Genomic DNA, 23602 nt, shown 5'->3' with positions numbered 1-23602 from the left:
AATAGACCTTGGTGTCTCCTTTTCCACCACATCTGCTAATATTCTTTTTTTTACCTATTTGTTGAACAGGTAAGCATATTGGACACAACTACTCCTTTTTAGAGGCAACCCAAGAGTACTGTGTAGTTATGTGACGTACTCAGTCATGCAACAGGTAAATGAAGGTGGAAGAAATCAAGCCGGAAGCAAGCAGCTCATTTACAACACAGAGTTTCAGTTCTTGCACTAGCTGACAGTGATTCTAAATGTATATTTCATACATACCTGATCCCCATTCTTAGGAACCTCTCTTCTGATGGCAGTTCAGATAACTACTACACTTTCAGTGAAACATTGCCTTCTCATGTTCCTCGTGACTCTTTGTCTCTTCAGCTTCATTACATGCTGTCTGATACTGATGCTGTTAGTCTACTGAAAAGGTTAATGTTGCTCTATATATATATATATATATATATATATATATATATATATATTTATATATATATATATATATATATATATATATATATATATTCACCTTGTGAAGAACTTGTATGTTCCTTACTTGTTTTAAAGGTGCACATACTGACAATCCTGTCCTATACTTTCTCCAGTCATTGCTACATTTTATTTCCTTTTGCCATACCTTCTGATTTTACTTTCCAGAAGACAAACAAACATACAAATAAATAAATAATTAACTAAACAGAAGTGAGATCCTGTCTATCATCTTGCTAAAGATAACTCTTCCTTTTACATTACTAGCTACACCACAAACACGATTTGCTTTCGTTTAGTGAATATGCAATCCTAGAAATCAAGATCTTTAGTCCTTTATGTAGGTTTTCAAGTAAAGTGTCATCCTGGTTGCTTAGGTTTCAATTTTATATATGCCATAATTTTTAAGGTGACATGGATGGAGGAAGAAAAGCCTTGGGGCTGTCACAGACATTAAACTGCATAGCCTGTTATCCATTAATCACTTCAGCAAACCAGGAAGAAATATGTAAACTACTACAAGCTGATAACATATTACTGCCTTATCTTCTTGCCTGCCTCTTCTTGGTATAAAAGGCTAGAGACACGTAATCGTTTTACACACATACACACACAAACCAGTTTTTGCTCCTAGCCACTTGTCTTCATATCTGTAACCGGAAAAATGACCTTTGTTGCTGCACCTGGTTATCAACCAAATTACAACCCTGTAAGTATTTTACAATCATATTTTAATACTTGCCTGCTCAATATTACAGAAGTTTTGGATTATTTGTATGGAAAATATTTACTAAAAAACTGTAATCAGATAATGCTGAGATGACTTCTATAAACTCAATGACATGTAAGCCTTCTGAAAGGGATTTATTCTGGATGAGGTCTCACATACATTCAGAAGGAAATGTATTTTGAATAAATGTTGGCTATTGCATTCTTGTATGTTGCAATATTGCCTTCAGGTATGCCATAGATTCTGAATTTCTCTTCTTGGATATGTCCTTCCTCTTATACTATCATCTTTACCTTTTGTGCATGGTTATCCAATTTCATATTCTGTCAGGGGTTTAGATACTTTCTTCTGACTTGTAATTGATGTAGCTCCACTGTACTGATTCCATTCTTAACAACTTTCTCACTCAGGTAAGAAATTCTATATAACCCTGATGGGATCTGAAGCGCAAATGCAGAATGGCTGTGTTTTCCAAAGATGGTTTTCTGTAGCAGATCAGTTGCTTTAGTGGCAGTACATGATAATGCATTCTCGACACATAATAACATTGTGCATTTGTTGGTAGTATCTGAACAGAAACTTGCAGTCATTGACTGGAAGGTTATAGCTTTAGCCCTATATGGTAACTCAACTCATGGACTGTCATGTACCAATATCCAAATACAGTAGCCATGGATTGTTGAATGATTATGATGTGCTGCACTTTGGATTAATATCTGAAGTCTCTTTTACTGAGAATTTTGACTGGACATTAAAGAGCATGGGGCTGGTATCAGCTTGGAAGATAAGATTAATAAGTTATGAGCAAGGATGCTGTGTAAGACTAAGCATGGGTTTGATACTCACAAATTCCATCTGCTCACTGGTAGACACTGAGCAAGCATATGGTCTTTCCAGCACTCTCCATTCACCCATGAAAACTGGCACATAAAATAGGTACTTCCTCAGTATGAAACCAGCACAAACAAAACAAAAAATAAATAAATAAAATAAAAATTCAGGGCAAAGGCAAGGAATTTTGCCTTGGTTCCAATAAACACTTTCCTTTCTAAGTAAACTACTCTGAATTTTAATGCTGCTTGGAGGAATAGAGGTGCAAAATAGTTGCCCTTCTACATACATTGCATCAGCAACACTACTGCAATGCTTCTGAGCCACTTAGAAATTCAGTGTATGTAAAAACAACTCTGTTAAGAGCTACAAACACAGCTTCTTCTCACCTCCTTATTATTAATAATGCAAAGTATATTTTCTTCACATCCATTCTTTTCCTTCTATTATTTTTTTCAACTAGCTAAAGTTAATTCTTCACCCCATACTACAAAGATTTTTGCTTATGTATTATTATCACACCTATGTGGAAGCTCAGAATACAACCAACTACCCTTGATAAGGTGAGCAAACTGCATCTACCTGGTGGATGGATGCAGGTACCCCAACTCTTACATGTTAAGCTGGCAGAGCTCTGCAAGCTGCTGTCCTTTACAGGTCTCAGGTTACAGCAGGACTGTATGTCCATTATTATTGCCGTTATTGTACTTCTGGTGGGTCCTTTTATTCAAGATAAATCACACATTCACTACCTCAACAGTAATTATTCATCTGGGCCTTGTAGCCCTCAGCAGTGACACAGACTTCCTCCTATTAACTATATGACAGTTCCCACAACAAGCTATGCCACAGATGAAATACTTCTGTGAAATGACTGTAGCATGCCACATGATTCCTATAATATGCTATGATATTGGACTGACTGTAGATAGTTGTGGAAGGGTTTAAGATTATGGTCATTTCGCATGTGGATGATTAAAAACGTATTTACTAATATTCTACCTGGTATTTGCACCATTTGTGAATTGGACTCTTGAATATTTTGTATAAAAAGCTTCAATGAACGTCTTTTGATAGGTGATACAAGATCCCTTGGCTATTAACTCTTCCAGTTACTATTTGGTGTTTAAGTAGCTCAGGAATGCTCACAGATGTGAAAGATTCATAATGGTTAATCCACTGTGTATGTCCACTCTTTAATATTCAACTTTAAGCAGAACAATTATTAACATATAATGTCAGACCAGTTAGCATTCTGTTGGCAAACAACTTTGGAGGATTTCTAGTTCTTAAAATACAAAGTTATGAATTTAATTTTGCACTAAACCTTTTTATTATGATTTGCTCAACATAACTAAGTTCTAAACCTTTCCATGGTAAAGTAAGAGACTGTTTTCCAACTCATAAAAGCATTCCAGTTTGCCAAAAAACTAAATATAATTCATGATTTTGAAAAATGCTCTATGTTAAACTTCCATGGATACTTTTTAGTTCTTAATTTAAAGAGACAGATCTAAAGACTGCAGTAAGAAGAGAATCCTGCCTAAAAATGATAATTCTGTGAAATAAAACTTACAAAATACTCTGAAATGTATATGTTGCTTTATTAAGAAATGAATTTGTAACACTAATGAAGCACTCTGCTATGATTTGTCTCATTCCAGAGTATGTTTTCATGATGTAAAGAGAAGTGAACTAAATGGTTTGATATTTGCTGGTAATATAACCATGTCTCCACATTGTTCACTTCTGTTAACTAGGCCTGGCATGCATTGCTGGCAAACTCTTTAAATGTCAACACCGGTTAGATCTGTCACAAGATGGGTCTCTAATTTGCATGTTTCGTGCTTAAGGGAAAATGTGATTTTAACTAAGTAAGCTGGCACATTGTGACAGTTATTAAGACATGAAAACAATATAGTGTCATTATATATGGACAGTGCAGTGGTGCAGCAGTAGCGTTGTTGCCTCACAGCAAGAGGTTCTCCTGTTCTTTGCTGGGGTGCCTTCTATGCAGAGTCTGCATGTCCTCCCTGTGTTCATGTGGGTTTCCTCCAGGTGCTCTGGTTTCCTCCCACATTACAAAGACATGCATTTGGAGTGTTTCTCCCTGATCCTCTGCTGAAAACTGGCTTTGTTCCAAGTTGGACTTTCCCAGTAAACAAATGTTAAATAAATACAAGGTCCCCTCTGTAAATTATTATAAAAATGTCCCTCTCTACAATAGCCTTTGCTAAAATGTGAAGGTAGGCCATATTTTGAGTTTTCGGTCCTTTTAAAATGTATTTTCTGCATTACCTTGCCATTTTCTATTGCTACATCTGTCTTCAGTATTTTCCTGATGAAATACAGTGCACTGATGCCTTAAAAAACTACATTAGTGGCTTTTCCAGTGGCATCTTCCTCCTCCATAAGACACTTTTAAAATAACTCCTCATGTTCTTTAACAAGTGGTCTGTAATACAGCCTAAAACTTGTTTTTCACTTTCTCTGACAGACAGTTCCATTATATATACACTCTGATTAATTCAAGTCAGTCATTTCACCAATGTCACATGGAACATGGTCTCAGTCACCTCTCAACTATACAGATTATAATAGAACATCAAGATTTTTGCTTCATATTTTGGTCTGTTTCTCATAAAATTGTGGTTTTCTAGCAAATCACTGGTACATCATTGAGGGTTGAGTTCAGAAAATAATAACAGATATTTGAGTTTTAGACTTTATACCCTTCAGAAAATTCATGCTAATGCAAACTTGTTATTCTATCAACTTTCTAAGTTTGTAAGCAATATTTAAAACATGCCACTATTTTTGGACCTTTATCCTCCCCCCGCCAATTATTTATGGTTTTGTCAACATTTCTTGATCTAAGAGGTTGAGAGGCATATCTGCAGAAGTGACTTGACCATCGGACCTCATAATGATATGTTTTTGCCTACAGCTGCAGATATCTGTACAAGTCTTTGTAAGGGGTATTGTACTGTAAAGATAGTGATACGGTTTTGTCTTCAGCTTCATAGGTCTGTACAAGTCCTTGTTAAGATTATCATATTGGGAGATAAATAGTAACAAACAAATACAGAAGAAGAAATAAGCCCATGTCACTGAAATAACTCAGAAGCTTAATAAAATCCACCAAAGCCAAGTTTGAGGCCAAAATAGCTACCCAAGCCAAAGACAATCACAAGGCATTTTTTTAGATATGTCCATAATCTCAAAAGCACAATGCAGAAATGCACTGAGCTAATTGTGAATGATGTTACCCCCAGTGGAACTGATGACCTAGTGTATCTACTGGAAGATAAACTTAGCTCTAACTTTACCCCTCTGTCCCCTCTGTCTATGCCTCAAGATATACCACAAAATGGCTCACCTCCGGCTATCACACAAGACAAAGTCCTAAAAGTGCTATCAAAAGCAAAAAATACTGAATGCATGGGCCCTGCATCTTACATAGCATGAAGCATGATTTAGACAATACTCCTAACAACACTGGTCAATCTCAGCCTCCATACAGGTTTTGTACCAAGAGAATGGAGAACAGCTACAGTCATTGCCTTGCATAAGAGAGGACCTTCCACAGACCCATAAGTCTGACCAGCATCATATGCAAAGCCATGGAAACACTTATCATGGATCTAATCAATCAGGATATAGGGAACCTCCAAACACTGGACCCATCTCAGTTTGGATTCATCAAGAGCAGGTCATGCTTACTCAGCTTGGTGGGTTTTTTTTGAAAAGTCACCAAAGCAATGGATGAAAACAAAATAGTACGCACTGTATACCCCATCCTGGCCAAAGCTTTTGACACAATTTCCCACTTGGGCATAGTAAAAAAGGTAAATAAACTGAGAATAAACCCCTATGTCACCTACTGGATTGCTAACTAGCTCTTAGATAGGATGCAGATAATCAAAAAAAGGAAGTTACCTCCGCAAAGAGACCACTAACCAGTGGAGTCCCTCAATGTTCTGTACTGAGACCTTTACTGCTGGGCATCTACTTTTCTGACATAAAAGTCAATACCAAAGGGCTCTGGCAGACTGTGTTTGCAGATGACTGCAAGCTAGAAGCAGACATAGAATACCCAAATGGCTTAGCTGTCCTGCAGAAATATTTGTCCCAAATAAGTAATTGGTGCCAAAATCATGAACTAAAACTAAATGCCAAAAATTACATTACTGTACCCTTTGAGAAGTCACCTACTCCTGGGAACTACCACATTGACAGTACTCCTCTAAGAGTTCACTCAGTTGTTCAGGATTTGGGACCTTATGTGGACAGTGACCTAACGTTTGACAATGTGTCCATTATTGTAAGAAAGTTATTTTATACTGCACAGATTATAAACAAAGGGATTGTGTCTAGATTTAGGAATCTCATTGTCCCCCTTTATTCAGACTCATTAGACCAGTCACTGAATATAATGCCCCTTTGGCATATATCTGTCCAGGTACATGCAACAACTGAAACATTCACAGAGATACTTTACTAAAAGGATACAAGGCCTAAACAACATGTCCTACACAGACCAGCTCAAAGCCCTGTCATTACATTCAGTATCCAACAGACTGCTAAGAGGTGATCTGTGTCTGGCATACAAAGCATCCTCGAAACTATTACTGATGGATTTACTGCAGATCAGAAAGTCAAATGACATCAGAAATACTTAGTCTAAAGATCTAAACCACTTCTGCAATATCAGCAGAATAGTTTGATGGCGGCACAGTTATATCTCAGAGAGGAAATAGCTGCTCTGGAACAGACTCCCCATCCACATAAAACAAAATTCATCCCTGTCCATACTCAAATGCAACTTAGATCTGTAAAGGTGTAACAGAAAATTTACCCCAGGACTGCCCTCTGTATTATTAATGGAAAGAGGTAGCTCCTAAATCCTTTTTCCCATTCATGAGCCTTGTCAAATTATCTATGGTATGATCTCATTTATTCTCATTAGGGGTAATATATAGTCAATGACCATGGGATGAGTAAGGCCAATTTAGAATCAAATGGACTAGGTTATTTTTAGCACAAAAAGGGAAATTGGCTAGGCTTAAAATGGCCCACAATGACAGCTATTCTAGTACTTAGTATGAACTTATGAAAAGATGTGTTAGTTTAGACAGGTGCCAAGGAGAAGCAACAGACTGCAGCACACCTCAATGAATAAAACCAAAAACTTTTAATGACAAAAATTCACAAATAAGTGCTTTCATCCTAGTAGTTTCATACTTCTTCAGATAAATTAGGTTTACTGACAGCGTAATTAAATAGTACATTCAACCAATGAAATAACATCCATAATTAACTCCATTAAAACTATTAAAGTGCAACTATTTACAAAAATAATACTTTTTTACAAATAACAACATTATAAAATGATAACAATAATAATCTTCTTCTTCTTCTTCTTTCAGCAGTTCCTGTTAGGGATCGCCACAGCTGATTAACTGTTTCCATTTTTCCTGTCCTCTGCATCTTGCTCCGTCACACCAACCACCTGCATGTCCTCTCTCACCACATCCATAAACCTTATCTTAGGTCTTCCTCTTTTCCTGTTACCTGGTAGCTTCATCCTTAGCATCTTTTTCCCAATATACTCAACATCCCTCCTTAGCACATGACCAAACCAATGTAATCGTGCCTCTCTGGCTTTGTCTCCAAACCTTCCAACCTGGACTGACCCTCTAATATACTTATTCCTAATCCTGTCCACCCTCGTCACACCCAGTGCAAATCTTAACATCTTTAATTCTGCAACATCCAGCTCAAACTCAGGCCTTTTTGTCAATGCCACTGTCTCCAACCCATATAACATAGCTGGTCTCACTACCCTCTTGTAGACCTTCCCTTTCACTCTAACAGGTACTCGTCTGTCACAAATCACTCCTGACACTCTTCTCCACCCACTCCATACTGCCTGTACTCTCTTCTTCACCTCTCTTCCACACTCACCGTTACTCTGAACTATTGACCCCAAGTATTTAAACTCATCCACCTTCGCCACCTCTACTCCTTGCATCCTCACCATTCCTCTATCCTCCCTCTCATTCACACACATATATTCTGTCTTAGTCCTGCTGACCTTCATTCCTCTTCTCTCTAGAGCATATCTCCATCTCTCCAGGGTCACCTCCACCTGTTCCCTACTCTCACTACAGATCACAATGTCATCTGCAAACATCATAGTCCACGGGGACTCCTGTCTGATCTCGTCTGTCAACCTGTCCATCACCATTGCAAATAAGAAAGGGCTCAGAGCTGATCCTTGATGTAACCCCACCTCCACCTTAAACGCATCCGTCACTCCCACCGCAGACCTCACCGCTGTCACACTACCCTCATACATATCCTGTACCACTCTTACATACTTTTATGACACTCCTGACTTCCTCATACAATACCACAACTCCTCTCTAGGCACCCTGTCATATGCTTTCTCTAAGTCTACAAAAACACAATGCAACTCCTTCCGACATTCTCTGTACTTTTCCATCAACACTCTCAGAGCAAAGATCGCATCTGTAGTGCTCTTTCCTGGCATGAAACCATACTGCTGATCACTAATCATCACGTCCCTTCTTAACCTTGCTTCCACTATTCTTTCCCATAACTTCATGCTGTGACTGATCAATTTTATCCCTCTGTAGTTACTACAGCTCTGCACATCACCCTTATTCTTAAAAATCGCTACCAAAACACTTTTTCTCCATTCCTCAGGCATCCTCTCACTTTCCAAGATTTCATTAAACAATCTGGTTAAAAACTCCACTGCCATTTCACCTAAACACCTCCATGCTTCCACAGGTATGTCATCTGGGCCAACAGCCTTTCCATTCTTCATTCTCTTCATAGCTATCCTTACTTCCTCCTTGCTAATCCATTGTACTTCATGATTTACTATCCCTACATCATCCAACCTTCTCTCCCTCTCATTCTCTTCATTCATCAATCCCTCAAAGTACTCTTTCCATCTCCTCAACACACTTTCCTCGCTTGTGAGTATGTTTCCCTCATTATCCTTTATCACCTTTACCTGCTGCACATCTTTCCTAGCTCAGTCCCTCTGTCTAGCCAATTGGTACAGGTCCTTTTCTCCCTCCTTAGTGTCCAACCTTTCATACAACTCTTCATATGCCTTATCCTTAGCCTTCTCCACCTCTCTCTTTGCCATGCACCTCATTTCCTTGTACTCCTGTCTACTTTCTTCATCTCTCTGACAATCCCACTTCTTCTTTGCCAACCTCTTTCTCTGTATACTCTCCTGTACTTCCTCATTCCACCACCATGTCTCCTTGTCGTCCTTCCTCTGTCCAGATGTGATACCAAGCACCTTTCTAGCAGTCTCCCTTACTAGCTCTGCTGTAGTTACCCAGCTATTTGATAACTCTTCACTGCCACCCAGTGCCTGCCTTAACTCATCCCTGAACTCCACCTCACAATTACCCTTTTTCAATTTCCACCACTTGATCCTTGGTGCTGCCCTCACACTCCTCCTCCTCTTCTTGATCACCAACGTCATCCTACAAACCACTGTCCTATGCTGCCTAACGACACTTTCTCCGGTCACCACTTTACAATCTCCAATCTCCTTCAAACTGGCCCTCCTACATAAGATATAATCCACCTGTGTGCATCTTCCTCCACTCTTGTATGTCATCCTATGCTCCTCCCTCTTGTTAAAATACGTATTCACCACAGCCATGTCCATCCTTTTCGCAAAATCCACTACCATCTGACCTTCTGCATTCCTTTGTTTAACACCATACCTACCCATCACTTCCTCATCCCCTCTGTTCCCTTCACCAACATGCCCATTGAAATCTGCTCCAATCACCACTCTCTCACCCTTGGGTACAGTCATCACTACTTCATCCAATTCACTCCAAAATTTTTCTTTCTCATCCGTTGCACACCCAACTTGTGGAGCATACGCACTAACAACATTCATCATTACACCATCAATTTCCATCTTCATAAACATCACTCTATCTGACACTCTTTTTACCTCCAAAACACTCTCAGCATACTGTTCCTACAGAATAACTCCTACGCCATTTCTCCTCCCATCCAAACCATGATAAAACAATTTGAACCCACCTCCGATACACCTAGCCTTACTCCCCTTCCATCTGGTCTCTTGCACACACAATATACAAACCTTCCTTCTGTCCATCATATCAGCTAGCTCTCTTGCTATACCAGTCATACTGCCAACATTCAAAGTTCCGACCCTCACTACCACAGTCCTAGCCTTTCTCCTCTCCTCCTGCCTTTGGCCATGTCTTCTGCCTCTTCTCCTCCTTCGGCCAACAGTAGCCCAATTTCCACCAGCACCCTGTAGGCTAACAGTACTGGTGGCAGTCGTTGTTAAGCCAGGCCTCGACTGATCTGGTATAAAAAATTTTCTTGGTGACTGCTGATTGTATAAATATCTTAATAAACATGCACTTATAGAGCAATTTATTGATGTAATTTGAAAGCTTATGTGAGCAAAAATGTTGTAGCAATATATGTCTAGGTTATATAGCTTGTAAGCTATGAAAATTGCTTTGTGAATGTTTAGAAAAAATACAATTTGGGGTTTGTGTACATTATCATGTATTATAGTATTTATGGAAAAGTCTATGAATGCAATGACTATTTTAAAGAATACTTCTTACCGATAACATACCTATTTGTACAGTTTCATTGGTTTTATTGTTCACAAAATATTTACATTTGTTTATTTTTCAGAAAATGGTCTGGAATTTAGGATGTTTGTAGGCTGCCAGAGGTGTAACATTCCACACCAGATTGGTGTTAATGAGTTAAATAAGCAACTTAAGAGTCTAAGTTAAACCACCATGGCCAAGTCTGAGGCAGATATAGCAACCCAGGCCAAACACAATCACAAGGCCTTCTTTAAATATGTCCACAATCTCAAAACCTCTCTGCAGCAGTGCGCTGAGCTGATTGTGAATGACACCATGTTTACTGAAGTTGAAGATATAAATTCAGCTCTAAATGCACTCCTTCACACCCCCAACTATCTCAAAAAAAAGCATCAGAAACTAATATGCCCCCAGTAATCACACAGGGCCAAGTTTTGAAAGCTCTCTCAAAAGTCAAAAATACAGCACCTGTGGATTATAATAATATCCTTGGATGTATTCTGAATAGCATGAAGCATGACATATCCGTAGCCCTAACAACACTGTTCAACCTCAGAATCTAGACAGGTTTTGTACCAAGTGAATGGAGGACAGCAGCTGTGATTCCCCTGCACAAGGAAGGGCCATCCACCAGGCCAGGTAACTACCATCCCATAAGTCTAACTAGTCTCATATGTAAAGCCATGGAAAGATCTATCATGAAATTAATGAATAAGTATACAAGAAGCCTTCAAATATTTGGCACATCTGTGAATCAGAAATGGTTACCACCAGTGGTAAAATGGGCTTGAAGAATAATGACAACACCTCAAAACAGCAAATGTGAGGGCTACAGAACAGATATGTGGACAAGCCAGGTATGGAAATAAGGTACATAAGGAAAGTTGGTGGTAGAATGCAGACGTCCAGGAAGTCATCAAAAGATAGAAAGAATGCAGGAAAAATTGGGAGATAGAAAGGATGGACCAGACTAGGAAACAATAATAGTTGGTTAACAAAGAAGCTAATATAGGAGTTGCAATAGCAAAGAATTCAGAGACACTCTACCAATTTCTGGAAAGTGACTCAGTAGCTGGCACAAAGAAACTATATTAGGTTGCATGGCAAAGACAGAAAAATAAAGAAGATAGTCAGACACCCTTCATACGAGATGCCAGCAACAACCGGCTCACCAGTCCACAGGACATCAAAGGCAGATGGAAGGAGTACTTCCAGCAGCTTCTGAATGAAGAAATCACCACAGGCATTGTACAGCACTAGACACAGCCTGCAATGAGAGAAGAAGAGGACCCCACCTTAGAAGAAGTAAAAATAGCACTAAGGAAAATTAACTCATGGAAAGCAGCAAACTCAGATGAGGTCACAGCATATATGATAAAGATACTGGGTGTTATAGGGAGAAATGGCTCCTGAGGGTACTCATAGAAGTGTGGAGAAAAAGGCATATCCCAGATGATTGTAAAATAAGCATACACATGCCAATGAACAAGATCAAAGTGGACATCCACAACTGTGGGCTTTACAGACGTATCAAACCCCTGTCACATTGCATGAAAGTTCTGAAAAGCACGATTCATAAACAGATACACAGAGTAGTAGAAAGTAAGATGGGAGATGAGCAGCTTGGATTCAGATCAGGATGCAGTACAACTGACACAATGTTTGGAGTGAGACAGATAGTGAAAAAGAAGCTATAGATGTGGAAAGAGTCCAACTGGGCATACCTAGACTTGGGGAAAGCATATGACAAGGTCCCAAGAAAGCTGATTTGGGCAGTACTGTGGTCATTCAAAGTCTCCGAAACATTGGTAGAATTAGTGCAAGCCATGTACAAGGACCCAATGACTGAAGTATAAACAGTATTCAGTCTCATAGAAGGGTTTCTGTGGGAGTGGGTGTGCACCAGGGTTCATCTATGAGCACACTGCTGTTCATACTGGTGATGGACTACATTAGCAAACCGGTCAGAGAGGCAGATTAGCAAAGCTACTGTATGCAGGTGATATGGCATTACAGACAGACTCTGAACAAGAAATTCAGCAAAGGATAGGGAAATGGAATGTGAAACTGAAGGCACATGTGATGAAACTAAGTACAGGTAAGACAGTGGTAATGGCAGCAAATTTGGGAAATCAGAAGAAGCTGAGAATTGCGATAGAAAGGAAGACAGTGGAACAGGTTAATAGCTTTGATTATCTTGGAGGGGTGATTGAGGAGAAGGAAAGTCTGAATGAAGAGGTCAAAGGTAGAATCAGGGGGGCTGCAGCCAACTGGCACAGAGTGCCTTACAAACACAAGGTGCAGGGTTTGAGTCTCACAAGGGATAATTGGCTAGGCTTAAAATGGCCCAAAGGGGCAGTTAGCTTAGTACTAATCTATGACTCTATGACTCTAGTATATGACAGAAGAATGCCAAAGAAGCTGAAAAGTAAGGTGTACAAAACAGTGGTGTGACCAGTACTACTGTATGGTACAGAAACCTGAGCAGTAAAGGCAGAACAGATGAGAGAGCTAGAGGTGATGGAAATTAAGTGCCTGAGAAGGGTGGTAAGATGCACACTGTGGGACAGATGATGAAATGAAGACAGAACAGCGGAAGCCAAAGTAGCTCCAACTGCAGAAATTTAAAAAAGAACAGATTATGGTAGTTTGAGCACATGTACAGAAAAGCAGATGCCAATCTAGTGAAGAAGATCTGGGACAGACAGGAAGAAGGTAAAAGGAAATGAAGGCATCCAGCAATCAGATGAATGGACTGCGTGAGAGACCTGTGACAGTCAGGCATGGGTGCCAATGAACACAGGAGTGTGGCACTGAATCAAGAGCAATAGAGACAGTTAATACGGCACTCTGACCCCATGTAGAAAATGGGAAAAGGGGGTTAATGATGATGGGCTTAATGCTGGTGGTAGCCTTTCTGAAACCCAGTCATTCTTGCACATTTGTTAATGATTTCATAGCCTTAGCATCCTCAGCTGTTAACATTACTTGTACTGTAGCAAATGATGAATTAGACACTTCTATTATGTGATGAGTAACTAGGTAAGATTTTTTTCTTTGTCATCATTAGTTTATATAACTCTGTTTGCTGCATGTAATATTATCTGCTAGTTAAGCTGCAAAACTTGTAAACCGCTGTGCTATTTTCTTGATTTTCCAGTTACATAGAAGCTTTTCTCTCCAGGTACACTATCAGATATGCTTTACTCAGTAGTTTTAACCAAGTTAACAGAATATAAATTAATAAAATAATGCAGAAATAATACACGTTCACTATTAATGTTGGACTCTGACCCAAGAATGAAACTATGCTAGTAGAAACTAGCATTCATAATAGTGATTCATTTAATTGTTCAGTGCTTACTCAGCCTAAGCTTGGTTATGCAATAGTATGGGAATAATATGCAAAGATATGTATAAAAAGAACAATAATGATGCTTTGCTGCACATGGTGATCTTCTTCCTCCTTCTTCCAGACCTTAGATAACAGAAAGTGACTAGAAAGATCTAACAAATATTATTACATTATATTACAAAGGTGTATAGTAACCTGTGTTTTTATTTTCTTCTAGAGTGTTCCATTCAGCAGCCCTATCTATGGAGGACTTCGACCAGGAATGGCAATCTATATTCAAGGTCATTTGCCTCATCATGCTGACCAGTAAGAGTTCATGTCTTCTTTCATCCTAGCTCTACTAAAGAAATTGGTCATAAAATTATGTTTGCTTTATAGGCTGCTAAATGCACTTGTTAATGCCAAAGGCAAGGTCTCACAGGTCAACTGCAGACAGCCTAAGGAATGTAAAGAGTTTAACAAAGTGCGGTTACAGAGAAAAAAAAAACTACAGGGGAAATGACTGACTTAGCAATCTATGCATGTTCTTCCAGAGATAAGGTCTCCACAATGGGACACAAGGTACTGTGTTTCACAACTATAGATAGGTGACTACATCTTCATCTAAAAGAGTTACATTGCTCTAATTGTCTCTCTCGACCTGTCACTGTCTGTATCCAAAATACCATCCTTATCTGTATGAGATACCCTGCCATACTACCTTCAGTCTGAAAAGAGCATTAGATGCAATCACTGTTAGTTGCTTCATGGTCATAGCATCACCATAACCACTCTCCATATTTTGCAATCAGCCTCACCCAGGCAGGGTGAGGGGTCTTCATACTCTAACTATACAGTTTGTGTGTATTTTAAAACCACTGGCACAACTTCTGCAATTAATTGGCCTCTGATCACCATTCTTTTGTCTAGCACTTTTAATGTGTAGCTATAGTGCAAGGCTCAGGACCACTTTTACAGCGGGAAGTGTTCCCATCTGCTTATCTGCAGTGTCCCTAATAAAGGTATTAATATGCACAAATGCAAATAATGATCTTGACAATAGAACATCAGCTCCTTCCTTCTCTAGTTATACAGTTTTGCCTTCATCCCATCCACATTCCTGGTGGTTTTCCTCTTGACACCTCCCAGTAGGCAGATGATCCTTTCCTTGTGTGACATCCAGAGCTGAGTATAGTAATCAGGATGTGACCTGACCAGGTCAGTGACATTCTGTTTGATGATAAGACTGCTGCCTCAGTCTGCAAATGGGGTGCCATTGCAGGTGTGACCAGCACCCCAGATCTTTCTCCTGTTCTGTTGCCATCAGGTTTTCTTCCACTACCTTATACTTCACACCAGGGTTATTGTAGCCCAAGAAAAGGACCCTGAATGTGTCTGCAATGGGACTCTACTGCCACCTTTCTGTCTGCTTGGTCAGCATTTCCAAAATCTTCTTAGAGTCTTCCCTCTCCTTTATTACTGCATGTATCTTTGTGAACCAGCAAAGAGGTTGCTCAGATATTTCTGAAACAAATAAACTGTTCAGTAAAGTAACCACAAGTAATCTTTCTGTTACTGCACTAGTCACTTTCCTTATTTCTGACATCATCTATTTCACCACAGCACCCTATGCCCTACACTTCAAGCATAAGTCATTACGGTTCCTACGTCTTTATCCAATCCTTCACCCCTCCACTTGTGCAGCATTAAATCAAGATCTTTGTGAATCCCAAGTAGACCGATTATACAGCATTTCCCTATCAAGTCTTTCTATGTCTTAGCCATAATGGTGATCAGATTTCAGTGACTGACAATTGCATCTATCTATGAACCTGTGATCTAGAAAAATAATAATTCTTTCTTTCTGGATTCTCTCCAAAATTTTCTCTGACACTAATATTAGGTTAATAGGCCGGTAGTTCCTCAGATTTTTTTTCTGCCCACCCTTGGGTGAAGGTTCCATACTTGACATTTAGTCCCCTTGCACTTCTGTACTGGCTAGCGAGATTTTGAAGCTCTCTATTACAGAATTTGCAAGAACACTGGCCATATTCTCAGTGACCCAGGGAAGCAGCCCATCTGGTCCTTTTGCCTTATTTTGCCATTAGGACAGGTATTTCCCTCTCTAGTTCATCCATATCTATTCCAGTGCCAGTTCACTGCTCGCCTGAACTCTGCCTTACCGCTCTCCCTCAGCAGAATTCCCTTCTCTTGCTTTCCTTTCTGAAGACTGAGACATTCTTTCAGTACCACTTTTTGTCAGTCTGTTGTAATATCTCTCCCATCCTTGCTCGAGTCCATCCCTCTCTTCCTTCTTTCTGCCATATATATGTAATATAGACATTATTTTTTTTCACAAGCCTTTCTGCCAACTTGTGTGGACATTTGCTACCCAAACCATCTCTGTTACCTTTCTGCTAGCGCCACTGAACTCTGTGTTCTCCACATCCCCACTTCCTTCTCCTTTACACATGTTAGGTGTCCTACCTGCTACCCTCATATTTCTTCGTAGGCACAATGACCTTCCCTATACTTATGCCTTTTCCCCAGGCCCTTTTACATAAGCATGATTACTCCATCATTGAATTACTCCCTTTTCCATAGCTTGTTTACTCCCTCAGTTCATCCATAGTCCTGTAACTAATATTTGGCCCTTTCCCCAGGTCACCATAAGCCATTCCCCTACAACCTTACCTAAAGACAGAGACATAGCTAGGTTGGGAGGAAGGGGGTAACTGCACTGGGCACAAAGTGTTGGGGGATACAATTGCAGATCTTGGTGATCAGGTTTAACTGCATCATTTGCAGTCAGAACTGAACCACAGTAGCACTCTGTGTGTGGTATTAGCTGTAGCAGCTACTTACTACAAATGTAGCAATCAGTTTGCTACAGTTTAAACTTTTTTATAAATACTAAATAGAAAACTGATGACAACAAGTGCCATAAAACTTGTATATATTGCTTTCTTTAAATGAAATATGTTGGTAAATATTTGTCATTTTATCATCAAAAGAGTAGTATAAATGAATGCTTAGAAACTCGCAATTTCACCAGAATAATAGAACTAAAAGAACAAAATAATTTATTGGCATCAGTTCTTAAATGGAGATGAAATAGATACTGTTGAAAACTTGATGTGTAGATACAATCACGATTCTAAAAGTTTGTTAATACTACAAACATATAGAGATTTTGTCAGCACAAAGATAAATAAGATATTTAACTTGGATAAGAAATCTTTCCCCAAAATATTGTAATTCCTAATTAACATTAATAATAAATTAATAATAAAGCAATGGAAAATACTTATTATAATTTTATAGAATTCTTAGGTTAGAGCTACTAAACTTAAATTATACTTATTGGAATTATTCTACAAAAATTAATAATGGAAACTTTACTGTTGAAGACAAAAAATAGTATTAAAGTGAATAGGAAAAACTACATCCCATTTGTATTGGAACATTTTCACTTATGCAGAGCTTTTGTAACACCTGATAAGGTTACCGTTTTGTATAAAACAAGCAGAATCAAATGCTGGAGATGTGATTCTGATGTGACAGCTGATTGGATATATATGGTATATGAATTTCAGGTCATCTCCCCTTTTTGGAAAGAGCTCAATTAACTTTATTTAAGCATTGTGGTCAGATAGATGTAATATTTCCAAATCATTAATTTTATTTAATGCTCCGATCTCGGAAATAATTCCAAGGACACAAGTCCCTCTTCTATGGCCTATACTAGCAATAGCTAGAAAAATAATTACTAAGAATTGGAAAAGTAATTCCCTCTTGTATTGAATTTATAAGTATGGCTAAACCTGTATGCAGTAGTGAACTGCATATGATAAGGATGAGAACGTCTAACATTACACATTCATTTAAGTCTTGGTTTAAACTTAAAAATTTGCTTGAAAAATGTTATCTGTTGTTAATTTGTGTTACATATATATATATATATATATATATATATATATATATATATATATATATATATATATACATATATATATATATTACACAGTTGTGTGTATTATATACATTATTTGTTTGTTTTATAATTACTTTGTTCCCTGTTATTAAAACAAAATATTTTTTTTTCAAAATAAGTAGTACAAAGAAAAATAATCAGATGTCATGCTTTATAATGTCACTACAATTTTTAATCTGTATCAAAGCATGTGTCTTGATAAGTGAACAGGATGCATATTTTTCTCATAGAAAATAGTGTATTCCATCCCATCTTCTTACACCCTCTGTAAACATGGAGATCATGATTCCAGTCGGATAATATCTATGTGCTTCTGTGGTACCTATGACCCAATGGCAGTCACCTAAAATTGCACATCTTCAAACTGTGCAACAAATCCCTTTTTCATAGCAGAAATGTTTACATATTTTTTGCCATTACACTCCCAGAGATGCATAACATTTGCAATTCAGTGAGAATCAACTAGCATTCTGCCTAACTAGTTCTTGTCACTAATTACAGTATCACCCAAGTTAAAACCTCCCCAGCTAGCCTAAAACACTTTACTAGTAACCACTACATGGATAGTAACAAGCCCTTTTTCTCACTTTCACCATACCTGTATAGTACCATGGCACACTTAAGCAATAACCCACGACTAGGTGTGTATAATGTTGGATTTACCCATAGTTGATGAGGTTTGATCATGAGGAAGAAGCCCAAGTGAGCAAACAAGGGCAAACATGGATACATTTGATGAATAATAACTAATAATAACTATTATCTGCCCTGAAAATGTTGGTGAAAAAAGTGAACACCATCAAAAGATGTCAGTCTTCCATTCACTGCTATGGAAGCAGTCACAGTGCAGGTAAATTCAACAAAGATGTGCAGGTGGAGAGCTGATAGTGTGTGGACAGGTCTGTGGATATCTGTAAGGACATGAATGTGTGTGTGTGTGTGTGTGTGTGTGTGTGTGTGTGTGTGTGTGTGTGTGTGTGTGTGTGTGTGTGTGTGTGTGCGCATGTGTGGATGTACTTGTGTGTTTGTGTGTGCATCTGCCTGCCTGGTTGCACTAGGGGTGTTAGACAAGGAATCAAGATCCTAGATGTGTGTGTGTGTGTGTGTGTGTGTGTGTGTGTGTGTGTGTGTGTGTGTGTGTGTGTGTGTGTGTGTGTGCATGTGTGTGTGCGAGTGTGTGTGTGTGTGTGTGTGTGTGTGTGTGTGTGTGTGTGTGTGTGTCTATAGAGTGTTCTGCATTGTTTTCCCATTTATGATTAAACTCAAATTGAAATGTTAGTACACAGACAGCAGATGAGGAATGTCCATATTTTATTCAAATAGTTTTTCATTTCAGACATGTAAGCAGGTTAAAAGTGTGGGAATTTTCTTATACTTGATTGATGTGGTTGCTCAAGGAGGATACTTTGTAATGGTGCTGGGACAAGTGCACAATTGTTTTGCTGACAGGTATAACTAAAATGGAATTTTAAATTATAGATGGGAATGATTAAAATAAAGGGGAAGCTTAGTAATGGGGTGTTATAAGAACAGGACCAGTTTGTTGGCAGATATGTTTTCAATGAAATTTTAAGATGAGATACTTCTGATGGTTGTTGGGAGAGCATCCTACAGTTTAACAATGTGTACAAAATATAGGCAGTGTCTGTCATGACTTTTAGATTTCTAAGCACTAAGTGTTGGTTCAAAAAGCACAGTTCCCTGTGCGGCAAGTGTCAGTTTAATAACTGACTAGTGGCAGGACATCTCTCTAGGCTGTAGTGAATGTTATGGGCAGTCTTAATATGATTGTAGGCCAATAGATTAGGTGTCTCCATTCAGTTAAGGGACTGAAGTGCAAGGCAGTCATGTATTTGGTCAATGTGGTTACTTACTATAAGATTGCTCCAGTATGGCTAGCTGAGAAGAATATTGATTAGTCAAAACTGATGAGAAATATAGGATCCTAAGAAGTAGATAGGTTTCAGCTGTAGTCTCACATGCATACACTAACAAATTTTTAGTTTAAAGTTGTATTTTTGACGTACATGTCAGATATGCTAATAGTTACTATACCCAATAGCTTTGTACTAGTTCATTTCTTATATTACTGACTTATAATGTTTTTTAAGTCATGGTAGTGTGATTGCTGCATTGGAGATGAAAGTACCATTCATTTAGTTTTCTTTGGATATATCAGTATTTTAGATTGCTCTAGCCACTTCTTTGTTTCTGTAAAGGAATGCTGTAGGTCATTTTGGAATTACTTGACTGAAGAGACTGCACTTAATAGTGTAGAGTTGTCTGCATATTGGATTATAACCAAAGAAATAATGTGGATAAAGTGCCCGAAATTCAAACTAGTAAATCAGGCAAAAAAGTAGCCCATGAGGAACGAACCAAAGTGTAGCAGCCACCGTTTATTCAATAAAACAAAAAACAGAACGCTTAACATTTCACCGCGTTTCTGTCTTCAAAGGAAACTTCATCAGATCTGAGCATACCAAACTCTCTAACCATATTTAAATAATTGCACCATCCCAGTAAGTCAATTAAACAATTAGACTTAAAGCAGCATACAACAGACCAAAATAATAAATACAAAAAATGTGCATATAATAAAAATATATAAAATGTATAAAAAGTGTCTAATTATACACTACTTACATAATAAAATATCACAGATTAGAGGGTATGCTCAGATCTGATGAAGATCTGATGAAGATTCTTTCAAAGACGAAACACGGTGAAACGTCAAGTGTTCTGTTTTTTATTGTTTTATTGAATAAACTGTGATTGCTACACTTTTGTTCATTCCTCCTGGAGTGTTTTTTTGCCTGATTTGTATATTGGATTATATTTGATAAGAAAGTGGTCAAAGGGAATAGAAGTAGATTGGTTTCATACATTTATTTTTCACCTGCTTGCAGTAATTGCCCTGATATTGAACCTTGTGGCACACCTAATGTTGTTTGTTGAACAGCTGATAGCTCATCTGCCCAGCTTACACAGGTAAGGTAACTTTATTCTTTATGAGGCCAGTTTTCTGAGCCTATAAAATAGAATGGGATGTGAAATGGTATCAAATGATTTGGACAGGTCTATAAATAAAGATGCAACCATTTCATCTTGATTTTGACGTTGATGAATATAGTTTATGAAAGTTAGTGGTGATGTTAATGAGCTTGGCCTGGTCTAAATCCATGCTGTATTATACAAAGTAATTTGTTCTCTGTAAGATAGCTCATCAACTGCAGATGAACATATTTTTTCAAGTATTTTAGATAGAGGACAAGATCATGAAAGGTCTGTAGTTTGCTAGCCCAAGAGATTTGTCACTTTATGTAAGAGAATATCCTAGGGTTTTTTCCGCACTTTCTGAGAAAATAGATTTTTTGAGAGAGCAATTTATAACCCTAGACACTGGGTATTCAATGTCTTCTGCAGCTATTTTGAGATGTTCCACTGGGAGGTCATCTGCTGCAAGAGAGGTGGGTTTAAGTTTTTAAATATTTTTGTTTTTTTGTCATGCTGGTAGGAATTGTAAGTGAGAAGGCAGTAGTAACACCATTTGTATCACTAATTTATGCGTTGGGTGCATTGAGTTTATTAAGAGAGTTAGCAGCATTTATGTAGTATGAATTAAATCTGCATGCCATGTTATAGCTTGTTTTATCTGTGATATGGCAGGGTTGCAATTTTTTTTAAACCACTCTGAATACATTTATTGAACGTTGACCAAAACTATTTTAGTTTTACTGTGGTTTTCCTGTACAATAGGAAAGTAGTTCATTTTTAGATGGTACACTTAGGTTTTGCAAGTACTCATAGTTTTGCAATTTTTTTTAAAAACTCTTTATGACACTTTCACTTGCTTTACCTCTGCTGTGCATTAGCTTCTTTATAACCGATGTGAGCCATGGTGTAGGCTTTGGTTTGACTCTTCTCCTATATTGAGGTACAAGGAAGTTTAAAAATGAGAGAAATGTTTTCTTGAAGAGAGTTTCTTCATCATGTATATGTTTTTGATCCCATTTGTTAAGCGTAAGGGTAGACATGAACGTTTCCTTATCAGATTCAGTTGTATTTCTGACCTTTTTGGATGTTTCAATGAATTTTAGTGTGTTTCCATGTGGCAAAGACAAGGTTACGATCACTAATTATGTCAGATATAATACCTACAAAGATCATTTTGTTGTGATCTGTTGTCAGTATCTAGTCCAAAATACCATTTTTTCAGTAACTTTTTAGCACCTTTCTCACTAAAGACATAGGCAAACATGCATTAATAGAAAAGAAAGCAAACAATGTTAACATTTTGTCATGCATTATACTTTACATATATGTTTTCTTTCTTTTATTTATACTTGTCATTTACTCTATTACATAAAGTGCTCAATTCCTGCTTTCTGTTAAACCTCACTCCTCCTTCTGAACATTATTCTGCCTCTATTGTTCCCACAAATTCCTTTCATATGGAAACAAAGTACAGTTTAGCTAAAACATAATGCTTAGCATGAGCAACTTGCATCCTATACTTTCCACGTAACTTCCTAAACTTTTGCTATACACTGACCATTGATCTTTAGATTAACAAACCTTTTTAAACCACATTTTACTTCCCATGCTTTAAATGTTATTCATCCTTGTGTTTATAGTATTGTATAATTTGGCAATTACTGTATGAGATTTGTAACCTCTTGAATATGTCTATTGTTTATTCTAATGTTGAATATCTCTGTTGTCATTCTAATATTTTTTTGCACATGTTGGAGTTTTTCTCCCCGGGCCTCCACTGAAAAGGGCTTGAGCTCAGTCAGACATTCCCGGTCAACAAATGTAAAATAAAAAAAATAAATAAATAATAAATAGAATAAATATTTGCTCCTTCTGTTTGCCAAAGATTTCACTTCCAGTTCTTTTAGCTCTTTAATCTGTTATTATCATGTTAAATGTGGAGCTTTTCTCCCTGGGCCTCCGCTGAAAAAGGACTTTTGTGTCCAGTTGGACTTTCCCGGTAACCAAATGTAAAATAAATAACTGTGATAATCCATACATCTTGATAGAGGGGTGAATAGCTTTATGATTACACTTTGTCCAGTCACTTAAATGAGATTATAGTGAAAGTCCATTTAGTACATACTTTTTCATATACAGTTTTTTTATATGATTTAATTCACAATATTGACATGATGGGTTCTTAGATCTCCAACAATGTCCATGGTCATTTCTAACTTTCTGACTGTAACACTTCTATCAATTTTGCATTGCTCACAAGTTGAATATGTAGAGGAGAGACTCAGTGTTGGATAAGTTTTTATGTTATATAACTAATGGCCAAAATCCAGTAGGAAAGTTATTTCATATTCAGAATATGTTGCTTTGTCTAAACAACTTAGGGATAATGCAAGCTATAGGGTGTTAATATGCAGTCTGTAATACCATCCTTGCAATAGTTTTGTAACTAGGGGGATCTGAGCAGTAAACTGAATACCAAATGAAAGGTGGTAAATGCAGCTTTTCTTTTCTTGAAACTATTTTGTCAGCTGATACGTAAGTGTCAGGAACACAAGTTACAATTAATTAACAAA

At 37.8% G+C, this 23602-nt stretch overlaps 1 protein-coding gene across 1 annotated transcript in view; it reads left to right on the top strand.

Moving 5' to 3' along the window:
• Positions 1 to 1083: 1083 nt before the first annotated feature.
• Positions 1084 to 23602, top strand: part of LOC122797878 (galectin-4-like) — a 143004-nt gene continuing 120485 nt past the window's right edge. The window contains exons 1-2 of the mRNA XM_044066814.1: positions 1084 to 1186; positions 14277 to 14365. Coding sequence (XP_043922749.1) covers positions 1142 to 1186; positions 14277 to 14365 — 134 coding nt within the window. The 5' untranslated portion in view covers positions 1084 to 1141. The remainder of the gene's footprint in view (positions 1187 to 14276; positions 14366 to 23602) is intronic.

The sequence above is a fragment of the Protopterus annectens genome, chromosome 1.part0 (genome assembly GCF_019279795.1).
Source record: "Protopterus annectens isolate FY-2018-M chromosome 1.part0, PAN1.0, whole genome shotgun sequence".
NCBI classification, from domain to species: Eukaryota; Metazoa; Chordata; order Ceratodontiformes; family Protopteridae; genus Protopterus; species Protopterus annectens.
The sequence above is the reverse complement of the archived record's forward strand: the minus strand, read 5'-3'. Positions and strand labels throughout refer to the sequence as shown.